This window comes from Coenobita brevimanus, chromosome 70 (genome assembly GCF_032717465.1).
Source record: "Coenobita brevimanus isolate Jiangsu-jjx chromosome 70, ASM3271746v2, whole genome shotgun sequence".
In the NCBI taxonomy this organism is placed as follows: Eukaryota; Metazoa; Arthropoda; class Malacostraca; order Decapoda; family Coenobitidae; genus Coenobita; species Coenobita brevimanus.
Window position 1 is genome coordinate 42,456,985 of NC_137023.1, and position 17,079 is coordinate 42,474,063.

Below are 17,079 nucleotides of genomic sequence, written 5' to 3' on the forward strand. Positions count from 1 at the left end.
AACAAAGTCACGACAACCATCCAATGCCCATCATCAAGGTCACTTCAACCTACCCAAACATCCTCATCCTCCACCATCCCCCCCTGCCAAAGCTGGAGTGTGGTCAAGCTGTCCAGACCGCTTCTGGCTTAGTCGGACTTTTCCCAATATATGAGAATTCAGTCCGGTAGGCTCCTTGAGTCCGATAAAAACGAATTCTGGTATACTGAAATCCGTTATACTGAGGCTTTACTGTATATACAGTACTGTATTTTGTAATATGGTTTGGCTTTTTGCAAAACACGGTGACTGAATTCCATAGAGTTATGTGATTTTTTTTCAAATTTGGTTTGTAGGTAATTCATACCTTACTCAACAAGATAATTTGGCAGGCAATTAGCATTCAGCCCTCGAATGCTTCTGTTTCATTTGTAACCTGACGTTAACTTTATGTTTCTCATCACACACTATATGATATACTAAAAAAACAAAATATATAACATATATATCAAATTCATACCTTACTCAACAAGATAATTTGGCAGGCAATTAGCATTCAGCCCTCGAATGCTTCTGTTTCATTTGTAACCTGACGTTAACTTTATGTTTCTCATCACACACTATATGATATACTAAAAAAACAAAATATATAACATATATATCAAATAATAATACACCCATACCCCTTTATCCAGTGCATCTATAACCGGCGCTTCACTAGACTGAACACAAGAAACAGGGGAACAGTCCCACAATCTGAACAACTTTAATGTTCGTCGCCTCGCTGGTCCAACACCCCACCTCTCCCTAGGTTTGAAATGAGGCTCTCCCGATCCTCTTGTCCTCCCTCCATCCCTTGTTTCCCCACCCCCATCCCTCCTCCATCCCCCACCACACTCAGTACTGCCAGGCAGGTCTCCCTCCATCCCCTGACTCTCCCCCACCCCTGGTTGTCTCCCTCTCCACCCTCCCACCTTCCCCCACCCCCAATTGTCTCCCGTGTCTGTGTGTGTGTGTGTGTGTGTGTGTGTGTGTGTGTGTGTGTGTGTGTGTGTGTGTGTGTGTGTGTGTGTGTGTGTGTGTGTGTGTGTAAGCGAGTGAGTGAGTGAGTGATATTGGTCAGTGAGCGAGAATGGTAAGTGAGTGAGTGAAAGTGGCGAGTGAATAAGAATGGTGAGTGAGTGAGTAAAAATGGTGAGTGAGTGAGAATGGTGAGCAACTGAGTAAGTGAGACTAGCGGGGTAGGTAGTAAGGCTGTTTGGCTTTCTTGTTTCCTTCCCTGTCCCCCCACTTGTCTCCCTCCCCCACCACTGCTTGTCTCCCTCCCCATACATCTGCCCTCCCCCACCCCTGCTTGTCTCCCTCTCAATACCTCTGCCCTCCCCCATACCCAGCCGGCATGCTACCAGCTGCCTGCCTTTCCCCCCACCCTCACTTGTCTCCCTCCACTCCCCTCACCCCCTACTTGTCTCCCTCCTTATCCCCCCACCCACTTCCACCTCCGCTTAGCGCACTGCCAGCTGCCTGCCTCTCAGTTGCCCAAAAGCGTCTCACACTGCACATCCCATCCACATTACCTTCCTGCATGTCAGGTTTGCTGTCTCATTTTTTAGCAATGGCATTGTTTATAAGGATAATAACATTACCTACGGTGTTTCTGTGTCAGTCTCTATTGACTGAGTAATGTATATAAGAGTTTGGGTTTGGGTCTGGAATGCATCTCTGGCTTTTCTTCCTTATCTTATAGGGAAAACGCTTCGATATCCAACATACTCGCTGACTGAACACTCACACTGGTACACAACACTGCTGGATATTGGGGTATGGGTGTACTGTATATCAAAATGTGTAATATTCACTTAAGTTATTATCATGATCTGTTTCTAACCTCAGATGCTGTGATGCCCAGATCATTGAGAACAGTGGTGATATTCTCATGGTAATCATATGAAGCTGGGTGTTTCAGCAGATTCAGCAACTGGATCTTCAAGTGCTTCCTTACACTGTTCACCTGAGACTTGGTCAAAGTTGGTGGTAGGTTAGCTGTAAGGGAATTGAGGAAGGAGGTGTACTGCAAGAACTCTCTGCATGAGGGCAAACTAACCATTCATCTATCCATCCACTTATACAAAGGGCATTTTGTGATTATCCATCCATCACTATTGCCAATGCCATAATCTTGAAAGAAGTGATCACAATAAAACTGCCTCCTTGTCACTCTGTCTTCTGCCACTTATGATACTGAACATAATGTTTTTTCCTATGAGAAAGAATGAATGAAAAAAAATGTTCTAGGAGTAAGAGAAAAAGGTGAAGTGGAAATCACTGACATCATGGATGTGGATGGAAGAAAATGACTAATAAAAGGAATGCTATGTAGTTTGAAAAGGAGTATAAAGTCACTACTTCATGTCACTGGAGGTACATCTCATAATAATTACTAGAAATGGATGTGAGGTGCTGGATTAAGTACTGTACATTCATATATGAGTATACCCGGGAGCTGTAATATGCAAGTACAAAAGTACAAATAAGAAGTAAGAGAGGTAGTGACCAAGCGGTCTGATGATCTGATTGTTGATAGTCTCATACACCACGTCCTAATTGTACTCTTCCATATGATCTGTAATCTGCTGTTCACCCTCCCAACCCCTTGTTCTATATCCATTCAGTCATTCTTCAACTCTCCATACATTAAAAAAATGTGGTAACAGACAGCCTCAGAAAGGATCTAACCCCCTCCAAAGCCACACAAGGTAGCCTACAAGGTTGCTTGGAATCCCTGTGTTGGATGGTAGGTTGCTTCATTCCGTGTATGAATAAATAAAAAATGATGAGTTTCCAGTCCTCCACTTCAACTCCATTTTACAATTCACAGAAAATAAACAAGCAATGTTCCTATTCCGATATGATCAATCGGATAGTTTGAGAGAGAAATATGGGGGGGGGGGGGAATCAATGGTTGATAGAATTCACAAACATCTGCTAGGCCACAAATTTACATCTTTACATAAGAAAACACAGTAAGCAATTTGGTACACACCATGAAGAATCTCAAGTGCACAGACAATCTTGCCAAGAAACTGAGGACGAGCACGGGCAATGATGGTAAGGGAGGACATGCATGTCATCAGGTTCACTGAACTGATATGAATTGATCCTTGGAACCCAATTAGTTTGTTCAGCACCACTCTGTTGAAAAGAATAGGGTAAAACATGAATGTTGATCTGTGAGAGGGAAAACATTAACAGATTCCTGACATATAAAATTATGAAAAATGCAAAGCAAAACATGTTACCAAATTCTTATAGAAGTAAAGTCAATGCTACCATAAGAATTATCATATATCAAACTTTATAATGACTCAGACATATCCCCATTAAAAAAATGAAAAAGAGGATAACATCAGATATCATGCATGCAAGTTACTGCATATGAGGAAAAACAAGAAGAAATCAGTAAAAACACACTGTATCAGAAAAACTGGAAGACATTCTATGGGTACACTACCACAGTCTCAAAAATTTATATATTTTTGGAAATAATTCATTACAATCATGTACAAAACAATGAATGGAAACTAAAGTAACCACTCTCTCCAGCAAGCTTACTTGGCCTCTTCCTCAAGTTTGCGTGGGCGAGCAACCTTAAGTGTGAGAGGAACTTGATCAAGGTTGAATTCCCCCTCCCTGGTGACAGAGTCAGGTTCTGTGTATGTCTGCAACAACACCAGTGCCTCTAGGAATTTGATGGCTTGAGTCCGCACACTGCCAACCATATTGAAAAGAGAAGAAAATAATGCCAGTATAGCTTTCAAGCAATTTCTATTTTTCCATTAAGCTGTTGATCAACCCCACTCTGTCTGGCCAAGCAAATCCACCAACCACAAGCAAGCACCCACCCCTGCAGGACCATCCAATGCAGTGAACTGATGTTCCCTTTTGGTTGACAGCACCTTGCCATGCAAGACACAGAGAAAAGTTTGGTGGTTTGGTTCCTGGATGGATGCCACATTTGCATCACTCCACCCTGTTAATAAGGGCACCACATCATCATCAAACAGACTTCCTTTCCCACTCTAGGGCAGGGTGGAGTAGCAACATCCAGACAGCCTAAGTTTGTTCAATTCACTGGGACACACTTCCCTTCACTCATCATGCAAGCCCACGGAATCCTGGCTCCATCAGATAGATAGATAGATAGATAGATAGAGAGAGAGAGAGAGAGAGAGAGAGAGAGAGAGAGAAAAAAAATCACATCCTGTACCTTCACATATACCTATCTGATAGTCAATCTGAATGCTGTCACATTATCAAAAGAGGTGCCAAATCCCTGGTTATGTGCTTCTCCACACAAAATTCATCCAGCCACTACTTACCTACCCTGTGTCACTCTACTTTCCACTTCTTTTGCACATTTTCCTCTCTTTTCTATCATTGCACCCAGGTACAGTATATGAACTCTTTCACCAATTCCAGTCTCTCTCCATTCAACATAACATCACACTGGGAGTCACCTTTTCTCTCTATTAGCATCATTTTACTCTTTTCTACATTACTCTCAAGGCACAATGCTCACAGACACCTACTAAACTCTGCACTAGTCTACCAAGCTCTTGTCCTGTATTTACAACGCCATCCTTCTCTCCATTGCCCGTGTTTTTAAAATTCACATCACCCCATCCATATATATATATATATATATATATATATATATATATATATATATATATGATGTAGTGCTGCCTACTTCTTCCTTAGCCTTTATCATTCTTTTTCTGTGTTTGTCCTCCTCTCTTCCTATTTTTTCCATCTTTCCTGTCTCTTCTTATTGCTTTTCTTTCCTTTACAGGTGGCTTTACATTGAATGACAAGCCAAACGGTTTCCTGTAAACCAGGAAACCATTTACAATGCTGGGTGGTAACCATATAACCAAACCATACATGCTCCCTACATGTCAACAAGTGGGTTGGTGGAGGGTTAGTGCCCCTCCCTGTAAAACAAATAACTCAAAGTCAAATGGCCACCCCTTACGGGATTATGGCGTCTGGCAATAGATAGACAGAACAACCATGGGGACATCACACAACCTTACTGCACGCCCACACTGCTCATGAACCAATCACTTACAATACCGTAAAACGCCATAACTTCGGACATTTTTTATGTGTTTTAATGAATAACTCCTTGTAGAATGGTGCAATTTTATTCCTGTTGGTGTCATGTGGTAGCCAGGGAGAGTACCTACTAACTCCATATATTTAAAAAAATTAGCCAAGCTAAACTTGTGCTTTTTTTTTTCATTTTCAAGTGTCCGAAGTTAGGAACAAATTTTCTACCTTCGGACAGCTCTTCCAAACTTCGGACATCCATGTATTTTCCCTTTAAACATGAGAATGGTTAATGGGATCTATCTCTGGACACACTGGCCAAACTTCGGACACTTGAGAAGTTTTTAAAAAATGTAAAAAATATTGGGCACTCGTGACCAGAGTTATACATATATATAGAGAAGTATCCCAAAATATCTTCTTTTTGGAGCTCGTAATTTCATATCACATTAAATTGCATCATATCACATTGTAGTGAGGTATTCTGGCCGTAAATAGAACTAAGAACTATTCACGAACTTTTTGAGATGAAAAAATAAAATAAAAATGCACTGCATATACCCAAAACTGTAAGAGGAACTGTCCTCATTTTCCTAAACAAAACTTCACTTAATTATCAAGTATGTACCTCATTGACTCAACAAATGCATACCAAAATAACATAATATGATGTTGAACATTTCTTACAGGTTCTAAAGACACACACACACACACACACACACACACACTGTCACTGCTGTCATCAACCATTGGGTATACAAATGTGTGAGGTGTACCCTGAACGTGTTTGAGAAACCTGACATGTATTTCTGGTTTTACCTTCACAATGATGGCAATATAATGCCTATATCTGTCTTTGGTATCAAAGGGAACCCTCACAACTACCCAATCTGAGGGAACAACTTTATCCCCAATAATCTGGGTAGAGGTGACTGTCAGGGGAGATGCTTGTGCTTCATGGTTGGGTGCAGATGTGGAAGTGGAAGGCTGTGCTGCTATCTCTGCTGTATCCTCTTGTGGCTGCAGTGGCTGGGGTTGTGGATCCTCAACTTCACACGCTTCATGCTGGCTCTCTGTTTCATTTTGTAGTGCCCTTGTAGTAATACTCATGCCCGGTGACACATTCAACCTTTTCTTTCGCCTTGGTTTCGCTATAGCTGGACTTGAGCTTGACTGACTGGTTCCATGCCTCATGTCCTTCAACAATTCCAACACTGAGCTGTCTAAGGCAGTACTGGTAGATGGTCCTGGTGTACCAGTATCAGCTGTATCTTGGACTGAATCTTCTGGAAGTCTTGAGATGGATTTCTGTGGATCAAGAGGATAAATGCCGCACTTCCTAAACCCACTACGTAGGTTGTCAGCAATGGTCCCTTTAACTTTATCCACCAGTTCGGTGGGAAGCAGTCTTTAGGTAATGAAGCACTCAGCCTACCAACAGTAGTTTTCTTGAAGTTCTCAAGGATCTTACGCCAGTGCACTTTTAGAGGCCGGAACACAGCAACATCGAGAGGTTGTGTCAAGTGCGTGGAGTTAGGTGGTAAGAGAAGAAAGGAGATATTATGTTTCTCACATGACTCAATAACACTGGGTGATACATGGCTTGCCAAGTTGTCTCCTATAATGACAAATCTACCTGTCTTGCGTTTAGCATAGGGGAGGATAACTTTGTGGAACCAGTCATCGAATGAACACGAGTCGAACCATCCACTGGGGGACCTATTGTATAGTGTTCCAGGAGGACCCCCTTCAGTCCATGTATCGTAAAGATGGATAGCTTTATACACCACATATTGAGGGAGTAACACACCAAATGCAGTTCCAGAGAACATAATAGATATTGAGGATTTTGTTGAGTTCATGATTCTCTCTGGATATTTAGTGCCCCGCCTCACTATGACTTTCTTTTTACCTGGATCATCAGTAAGATTGGTCTCATCAAAATTTATTATGTTCTCTGGAGGCACACCTTCTAGAGATTTTTTCAGGTTACTGTAGAACTTGGCTAGCATGGCTCTTGTCACTCTGGCTCTGTCAGTCTTTATATTCTGGGACAATCGTCTACTAAGGGTTTGTTTGTGGCGCTTGAAGAAGGAATGGGCCCATTTAACACCAGGTACGTTGTTACTGAATCGTGACACAACAACCCCTCGTTTGTCTAAATATGCTTTCACTAACATCCTCAAGTCCAAATTGTCGAGTGGGAATCCCCATTCTGCCAATGTGATGATTCTCTGACACACCAGTAACTCTTCATCATGGCTTAATGAAGTATTACGTCCCACTTGTTTGCAATGTTTTTGTATCAGGTAATCATGTAATGTGCTCTTTTTTAATTTATATTTTTCAGCTGCTTTGCGCACACTCATGTTCTTGTTATTTATGTCATCTTTAGCCTTTTCCAGGGCACTTTTGGACACTTTACTTGTGTAGGCTCTTTTCTTCTTTATAGGAGATTTCGCTGTTTTAGCCATGTTTTTCTGTTTATATAATTAGCATCACTTTACCATTAATATTATTGTCTGTCCGAAGTTTGGATTTTATTTGGCTCAAATAATTTGTCTGTCCGAAGTTAGGAATTTTTTCAGCAAAATAAAGAAGTATTCATTACAGCAGGCATAGCAAGATTATCCATGCATATATTTTGAAACAGTTTACTTCCCAGTACTTACAGCACTTTTCTACATATAATCGTACTGTTCACTTTTTTACAATTGAAACTGTTTGTTCTGTGTGAACAAAGTTTTGCAGGGTAAGAAAATTCAGTTATTTTTTCCAATGGATTCACGAATTTTTTTCACCCACACATATTCAAGCAAGTTTAATAGGATTAATACATAATAGTCTTAGAGGATTACCTTACCTACCCACATCATTATTTTTTGCAAATATCGCACTCTCTTCCAATAAACTTGAATTATTACATTTTTTTACGAAATGTCCGAAGTTTGGACGCCGTCCGAAGTTATGGCGTTTTACTGTAGATGCCCATTTACCCTTACACTGCCATCAGAAAAACTCTTGACAGCAAGTAGCAGCTTTACCACCTACACCATATGTGAGCAAAACCTTCCACAATCCTTCTCTGTATACTTTGTCATCTGCATTTTCCACATAGTGTAAAAGTCCTCCAATCCGACCACCAATAATCCAAAAATCCCAATTCAAGGCAAAATTTTTCAACTTTTTCTGGGCTTTACCTAAGGATTTATCTGGCTTGGACTTGCCCTTGGACTTGGATGTACCTGCCTGCAACTATTCATCTACACTTCTATGCACTTCCTGTGAGTAAAACAATAACCCATATCATTTTAAGTGTTTAATGATCGTGTACACTCACGATCACTAATACCTGCTCAGGGGTGCCCCCTTCCTACCCTTATACTGTATACCCAGGGAAGACAGGAAAGGAGGATGAAACGAGCTCCACCTGGCTCTACCCCAGCTCTGAACCCATACCCTTACCCAACCCAACCCCCCACTCGTCTTTCTTAACTGGCAATTACAGCATAGCTTAAGCTAAATTCATACTTTACACTCATTGTCATATTACTAATACACAAACATAAAACACTAGGATATGTAAAATGTATATAATATAACTATGATGATGCTGCAGCAAGCAATTAATGCATTAGGCCATCCCAGGCCTCCCGCGTTGGGTGCTTTTTTTTTTTTTTTTTTTTTTTAATGCGAGGAAGAAGGAACCAAAGGCCATGAGACCGCAGTAACAGTTCCCTCCAAGAGAAAAACAAAATACAATAGAGAGCCAAATTCAAGATACGATCATTTTGAGATGCCTGGACACACTACGTTTGAAAGACTGGAGATCATAGGCAGCAGGAAATACAGACAGAGGGAGACAGTTCCAGAGCTGACCTGTTGCATAAATGAAAGACTGGGAGTAACAGTTAACTCTTGCATTAGAGAGTTGGACAGAAAAGGGATGAGAGTTTGCTGCCAGACGGGTGCTACGCGCCCGTCGTAGAGGTGGAGGAATGCAAGCAGACAGTTCAGAGGAGCAGTGACCATTAAAGTAGCGATAGAAAAGAGATAAAGATGCAACAGTGCGGCGAAGAGACAGAGGTTGAAGGGAGTCAGTAAGAGGAGGAGAGTTAATGAGACGAAAAGCCTTTGCCTCCACCCTATTGAGAAGAGCTGTATGTGGGGAGCCTCCCCACACATGAGAGTTGTACTCCACACAGGGGCGGATAAAACCCCTGTATAGAGTCAACAATTGTGCAGGGGTAAAGAAAGAGCGGAGTCGGCTTAGCACACCCAATCTCTTGGAAGCAGATTTTACAAGAGATGCAATATGATCTTTCCTAGACAAGTCCCGAGTAAATGAAACCCCAAGCATGTTCAAGGATGATGCAGGATTAAGCTGAATATTATTAAACATGCATTTGTGTGCATGCCTGTCTGTGTCTGCATGTTTCGTTGTGTGTGTGTGTGTGTGTGTGTGTGTGTGTGATTCACTGGGTCAATCAGGATCACGTGATGGTTGTGATCGTCAGCTTTTTACCCTCACGGAAGAGAGCTGAGAGCTCACATAGTTCGATCTACGGGCAAAGCCTTGACTTTCACACATGCACAGCCCCATCCTCTTGCTGAAGAAGGACAGTGACCACCTGCTTCCTCAGTGAAAGATTTCACATAGCAAGCAAGGCGTGAACTCCCATCTAAACAGATGCTAGGCAAAAGCATTACCACTGAGCCGGCAAGTGGTGTGTGTGTGTGTGTGTGTGTGTGTGTGTGTGTGTGTGTGTCTATTTGTAGTATACAGGAATTGAGCAATGCTCGTGTTGTCCTGTCTCCATATCCACATTTATCTAGTTTACTTTTACACACATAAATGTTTTTCTCCTGCACCACCTTTTTGTCTAATTCGTTCCAAATACTTATGTATTTACCCAATATACCTAATTGAGATACACATGAAATATGTTATGCTCGTGGGTTCCCATCGCTGTTTCTCAGTAAGTCAAATTTAGCTTTAAACTCATTTAAGTTTTTAGACTGGATGATCTCTTTGTCCAGGCTATTCCATAAATCTATACTTCTGTAAGGAAAGCTATATTTCTTGATATCCTTCAAGCAGCTTGACTTTTTCAGTTTCATTCCGTGTCTTCTTGTTGCTCTCTTATCCCAAAAAAACAGATCTTCTCGGTCAATTTTATCTATTCCCACCATGGTCCAGAACACTGCAATCATGTCTCCCCTCTTTCTCCTTTCCTCTAAGGAAGGCAAATCCAGCTTTTCCAGCCTCTCTCTGTATGACAGATCTGCCAGACTGGGGACCATTTTGGTTGCTGTTCTTTGTATTCTCTCAATCTTGTTTATATCTTTCTTTTTGTGTGGGGACCACACTAACGCTGCATATTCTAACCTGGGGCAGATCATGGCCACTATCAATTTTTTCATCATCTCCTCATCCATATAATGAAATGCTACTCTTATGTTAGTCAGAAGCTTATGTCTTATTAATGTGCTTTTCAGGTGTGTGTGTGTGTGTGTGTGTGTGTGTGTGTGTGTATGTGTGTGGGCTTGCAAAACAGTGTACCCAACGCATGATGCCTGAGGTGGCTGTTGTTAATGTTTCTGTTTTACTGTCAACGTTATAATGCATTAATTTCTTGCTGCAGTATGTTGATAGTTATATTATACGCTTTTTACATATCCTAGTGGTCTATGTTTGAATTAGTACTGGGACCAAGAATGTTAAGCATGAAGTCAGCTTGAGATGTACGGCAACTGCCAGTTAAGAATGACAGATTGGGGGGGTTGGGGTATGGGGGGGTTTGGGAGCTGGGGTAGTGGTGGGTGGAGCTCGTTTTGTCCCCCCTTCCCCTTCTCCATGGGTATACAGGGATAGGAAGGGGGCACCCCTGAGCAGAAATTGGTGATTGTGAGTGAACGTATTTCTAATGTATTCAGAGGTCCCCTCCAGTAGTTTATTTAAAAAAAAAAAAAAAAAAAAAAAAAAAAAAAAAAGTAGTCTGAAAGACCCTTAGTCTCCTGCCATTCAGATTACAGGACTTTTACTGTATTTATATATACAGGTATACATATATATATGTGTGTGTGTGTGTATATATAATATATATATATATATATATATATATATATATATATATATATATATATTGGAGCCTCCATGGTACAGTGGTAGAGTGTGTGTTTCATACATGGGTGAACCAGGGTTCGCGCCCCGCCAGGGTAATAAACTTTGGGAGTGTTCACCCAGCCACGTACTGCATTGGTGGACACAATGGGTGATGTGGTAGAACCAGTGTCGCTTACTATAAATTATGATTGCACCCAGTTGGCTTGCACGGGCCGATTACACTTGGTTCACAGACTACACACACATCCAAAGCCACTCCAACACTACAATTACACTTACGAGCACTTCTCACCCTACAAGTACAATCTCTACCAGACATCCTAAGCCACTTGGTAGAGATACATTGGCTGTATCGTCCCGACTTCGGTCTGGATAGGCTGGTCCTGCAGTGCATACTCAAACAGCTGATGATGATGATATACATATATATATATATATATATATATATATATATATATACTTTTTATATATATATATATATATATATATATATATATATATATATATTTATATATATATATATATATATATATATATGTGAGTGACTCAGATAATGCATTCAGTAGCCCTTTTTGCAATGTATACAGTACCTTAAAGTTATATCCCTTGGCTGATGGGGTTACTCACTGAAGCACATGCATACCTTCATCATAAGCAGGCTACCTCGTACATGTCATGAAGAAAAATAGACGTACTGTTGACAGACATAATAAATTTGGCAAAAATTTTACAAAGCCTGTGAAAACCAACTGATATAAATACTGTATAGTAAGAATGTTATAAAGTCTGTAAAGATCAACTGAAAATAAACGGTAAAGTAAGACTTTTTTTTTTTTTTTTTTTTTTTTTTTTTTTTTTTACCTGAGTAAAAATATAATGTAACAGGACCAAATGAAACTTGTGGATATCAAATAGTAAGCATGATTTCCAATCAGGCAACTCACCCATCATTGTCATGGTCAATAAGGGTAATGATAGTATTCTTGATGTTAGTGATGATGAGCCAGACCTGCTCCATCTCTCCAGTGGTGATGCGGGCAGAAGCAAGCCATGACAGGGTGGCACGATGGAGCTGGGCTGCTGCCTGCACCACACGCTTCACCACAGCCACGGCTTCATCATTTAACAGCAGCTGTATATTGGGCACCAGTCGTGGCAACATGGCTGTATCCTTCTTGCTGTTAAGTAGAAGTGAACAATTAAATAGCTACTAACAGTAATCAACATTTACACTATACTTTTCAAGTCCCTGGCCATGTTAGCATGTAAAAGCCTTTTTCCACCCACTGATATCAGTAGGTAATAACTGGGTGACTTGTACATCCATCACTGCATGTGTGCCACCACCAAGTAACATGGCTAAGTTGCATCAAAGCCATCTGCTTTTAAAATCGTCAACCCTCACCTACAGCCTCATTTTTTAAATTTGAGCTTTCCTTTAACTAGGTCAGCTACCATCCAAGGCTAAGTCCAGCCCACTGTATGGAATATATTTTAGTTGTGTAGATCCATTCATCCATCCATCATCCAATCCTACATTGCCCCATGAGGAGCGTAGGAGCCCGGGGCTAGGCAGTTGGTCCTGACATTTAAGATGAGTGTGACGCGCCTCACTCATCCCTGAGTGGCATTACATGAGCAATGAACCCCAACCACCCCTTGGATATAAACCTTCACCAGCTCAATCCGATTGGAGCGCAATAATTACCCACTAAACCACCAGGTGCCAAAATGTACAGTATATACAGCAGTCTCATCCTTTGATATTATGTAAATCTGGTCAAGTCCTCTGTCTGAAGGTATTGCACAAGGTCTGCTGATGAGTTTCTGGCTCTTCCAAGGATGCTGGTAACCATCCATATTCTGCAAAGAAATTGCCTATCCCAGTATTACCTAAGGTTAATACAGTACTATAATAAAGTAATTTTGACAACTTCAAAAGATAATGCCAACTGCCAAGTACTGTAATACCAATGCCACTATACAGCATAATAACAAAATAATATTGGTATATTCAGCACAGCATCTCCATATCCAAATATGTTACTTGTAATACATAATTTTTTTTTCTCTCTCATATACCGTACTGTACTCACACTCACACACACCTAATACCCTATAACACTCTCCACCAACACCATCTTGATTTCCACTCACTTCTGCAGACTTCACCTCATCTCTATCCAACCACACTCATCACAACCCTCTTGTTCATCTTTTCCTTTGTCCTAACCTGAAGAATTCTGTTTTGCAGATATTTGTCAGTGACTTGATAAATCTTGCCAATACCAAATACTGTTCATTAACAAATGTTTGTCTCAAAAAGCCCTCCCCTTTTTTTACACAAATTATCATTGTCTGCATAACCAATGCATTCTGTTTTCCTGTAATCAATCTACATGTCCAATCAAATCAGTTTTTCACTCTATCCATACCCCAGTATAATACTGCATATCTTCAGCTCCATTTTTCAAGACAGCAATATCTTCTACAATGGTCTTAATACTGTACATTTCACTAAAATGCATACCTGTAATGCTGTTATCAGCACTGCAATGGCAGCCAACAGAGGTGCTGAATGTAATTTTGTTATGAAGCACTGTGACAAGTCAGTATGAGTCTTCCTGGTCCATACATGTTTCATAAGTGTAAAAACAAACATAGTAAACATCTAAAGGATCCTAGTACTGTTCTTACATTGACCACAGGAAGAAAATTATGAAATACTCATCAGTTGATAGCTTTACATGGGTTAAAAATGACCAATGAATAACCTTAATAAAGTATAGTAAAACCTTACTAAAATGGATTAATTGGGGCCCAAGCCATTCCGAAAAAAAGCGAAATTCCGATGAAAGAGACATCCGGACTTCCCCCTGCTAAACCAGACATTTTTCGATATATCAGACATTGGTACGGATCGCACCAATGGTTTTTAAACGGTTTCCACTACCGTTGCGGTAGTGTACTGTATTATACATTCACTACAATAATCATATGGTATAAAATATATAATACTATAATACTGCACTGTACATTGATAAACATGTCTTTTATTTACCTTAATGTGATGAACACAGCTGAAGTGGTCTGGCAGTTTGGACTGTTTCTGGCTTTATCGGACTTTTTTTGACGTGAGAATTTACTCCAGTATCTTCTCGATTCCGATAAAAGAGAATTCCAGCCTACTGAAAACCGTTATATCGAGGTTTTACTGTACATCCTATCTCTGTTGAGTACACAGGCTCCTAATTTCTTTCTATCACATGGGACATTTCTCTCTGACATTAACTGGTAAATGTTCATTCTTCTTGTTCCCTCTGATACCATATAAAAACACACTAACTGACTAAATATGTTGGTGCTTGAAGCCCTTGGAGTCAGCCACTAGGTTGCATATGGTTTTTCAGGTACAGGCAAACCCTGATTTGCGATACCCCTTGATGCGATACCCCGGAATAGTGATGGAGGTAGAAATACCACCCTACCCCACCTATTGTAGTCCTACCCCCCGTTTTGAGATGGTTTTGAGTTTTTAGAATCAATTTTGATTATATTTTACCTAAATTATGTATTTAGGTTTACTTTGAACTGTTTTCAGACTTAGATTAATGTGTTTTAGTCACACATGGAGTGAATACTGTCATTTGGGGTACGGATTCTCGCCCATCAGACGTGGTACAAAACACGGTGGACAAGTAGGCGACTCAACAAAGAATACTGTATTTCGTGTTTGACCACTGAACTGTCATCTAACCTATCATGGAATACATTATTATAATCTTAAATAAATATTAATAAGTATGAAAGCTTTAGAGAGTAAATACTTCATGCACTGATGAAAACTGTGACATTAATAAATTATGTGTTTACATTTGGGCTGTTCAAGGGAAAACACATTGAAAATACAAAGGAATTTCTAAATAAATGATGGATATTATGTGAGAAGAAAATGAAGGAGCTCAGCACCAGAACGGTAAATAAAACAACATAAAAAGGGGCCGTTGAAAAGGCCATCCTGATCGCATCAACGATAGCATTCCCCATCAAGAGAATTCCCCCTCAAAATATCAACAACTCCCGGTCACAACAATTCGCACCTTGGATGATTCTGCGTCATTCATACCTTATTACTGTGCACAACAGGTGTTTATTTAATTGTCTTGAGACCATCTGATGGTGGGATTGTACTGTATCCAATGCTGCTGCTTCTTCTCTACCGAGTTTGAATACAAGCCGGAGATCACGCTCTCCAGTGACCCTGACTGGGTACAAGCGAGTCAGGCACTGGTCCAAGGCTAAGTTAACTTCTTTTACAGCTGTTAGGCCATTTAGACTGGCTTTAAACTTTTTATTTTTACTCATTTGGGTGGGTTTAGGACTTGGTTGGTGGGAAAACTCAAGGCTCAAAAAACACATCCGTATACTGTACTTTACATATTAAATCAGCCCCGATTTACGATACCCCACCTAGCAATGGGTTTTTACTTAACCTATTACATCGTTAAACAGGGGTGTGCCTGTACTGATACTCCATTCTGAAACACTATTAAATTACCAAATACAGATAGGTCCTGTTATACGACCACTCGATATACAAGAAACTGATGATACGACCTAAGTAAATTAGGGACTACAGTATTTTCAATATACGATCTCGAAAATCCAATGATACGACATTCAGTCTGGGGCGAGGTGGGAGGATTCTAACTCAGTCATCTCAGCAAACACAGTCACCACCGTTTTCTTTCAAACCTCGAAGAGAAATAGCAGGACTGCTCAGCTGGCGACTGCCAGCTTCCCACCTCCAACATAACATTACCATCTATAGATGAGTGTTATGCATGTTTTATATGTTTAATTAATGTGCAGTCATGTTATTTGCATACTATTTGCTCTTCCACATTGCTTTCTCCACAATTCAGTAATATACTGTAGATATGTTTGCTGCGTTTGGTATCGTATATTTTAGCTTGAAAACTTACCTTTGATGGGGTCCTTGAACCCAACCAATATTTTCCCATTAGTTACCGTACGTGTTTCATTATACAATATTCATTATATGACTATGCCAAATGGAACCTAATTGCTCGTATCTTCAGGACCTCCCTGTAACGTAACAATGCCAGTCAGACAAGGGTTGTTTCTATCTACATCATAATTCAATATCAACCTAGCTACAAGGTACAGTACATAAATAACAGCATAAAAGCAGTACAGTAATACCAGTTCAATTTTTAATGCCATTCAAAGTCCCAGGTTCTTACCAAGCTTCTTCGATGAAACCAACAACAAATTTGCGAACATCCGAGTTCCGGTCAGTCTGGAAGGCCGCCACCTCCTCAAAGAAGGAGTCAAGGAGTTGAGGGTCATGATGGATAATCAGCTCCTGGACTTTGGCAAGATTAGAAATTTTCTCTTTTTCTGACTGTAAGAATGCCGAGGTATTGAGGAGCTCCACCACCTGAAGTAAAACATTTTTTGTCTCAGTAAAATTGTTTCACTAACAAACAATACAGTAAAGAAGTTCAACTGTGGAATCAAAGCTTATTTACATAAAAATTATACAAGGTACTTAAGTATGCAATACTACCTGTTAGGTCTACAACATCTGAGTACAGAAAACATCTTAGAAAAAAAAAAATCAATACAATATTGTACATGTACACCTCTAAAGCTGAAGCCTGATATATTCCTCATTGGCACCCAAAATCTTGACACATTCTTCATTATGCTCAAAATCTTGGACAGTACTGGAATGAATACAAGCAGAATGCAGGATACCTCCACCAGCTTTGTTATATCTGAACCTTAAGAACACTGAAAAACTGAATATTCAAGCCAACTTCTTAGCTGCCAGA

General features: G+C 40.3%; 1 protein-coding gene across 1 annotated transcript in view; it reads right to left on the reverse strand.

The window, feature by feature from the left end:
* The window catches only part of Sym (symplekin scaffold protein), a 96,981-nt gene that overhangs the window by 70,168 nt on the left and 9,734 nt on the right, over positions 1-17,079 (reverse strand). Inside the window, exons 2-6 of the mRNA XM_080277540.1 lie at positions 16,486-16,682; positions 12,163-12,396; positions 3,592-3,747; positions 3,023-3,171; positions 1,868-2,022 (exon numbers count right to left, since the gene is read on the reverse strand). Of these exons, the coding sequence (XP_080133666.1) occupies positions 1,868-2,022; positions 3,023-3,171; positions 3,592-3,747; positions 12,163-12,396; positions 16,486-16,682 (891 nt within the window). The remainder of the gene's footprint in view (positions 1-1,867; positions 2,023-3,022; positions 3,172-3,591; positions 3,748-12,162; positions 12,397-16,485; positions 16,683-17,079) is intronic.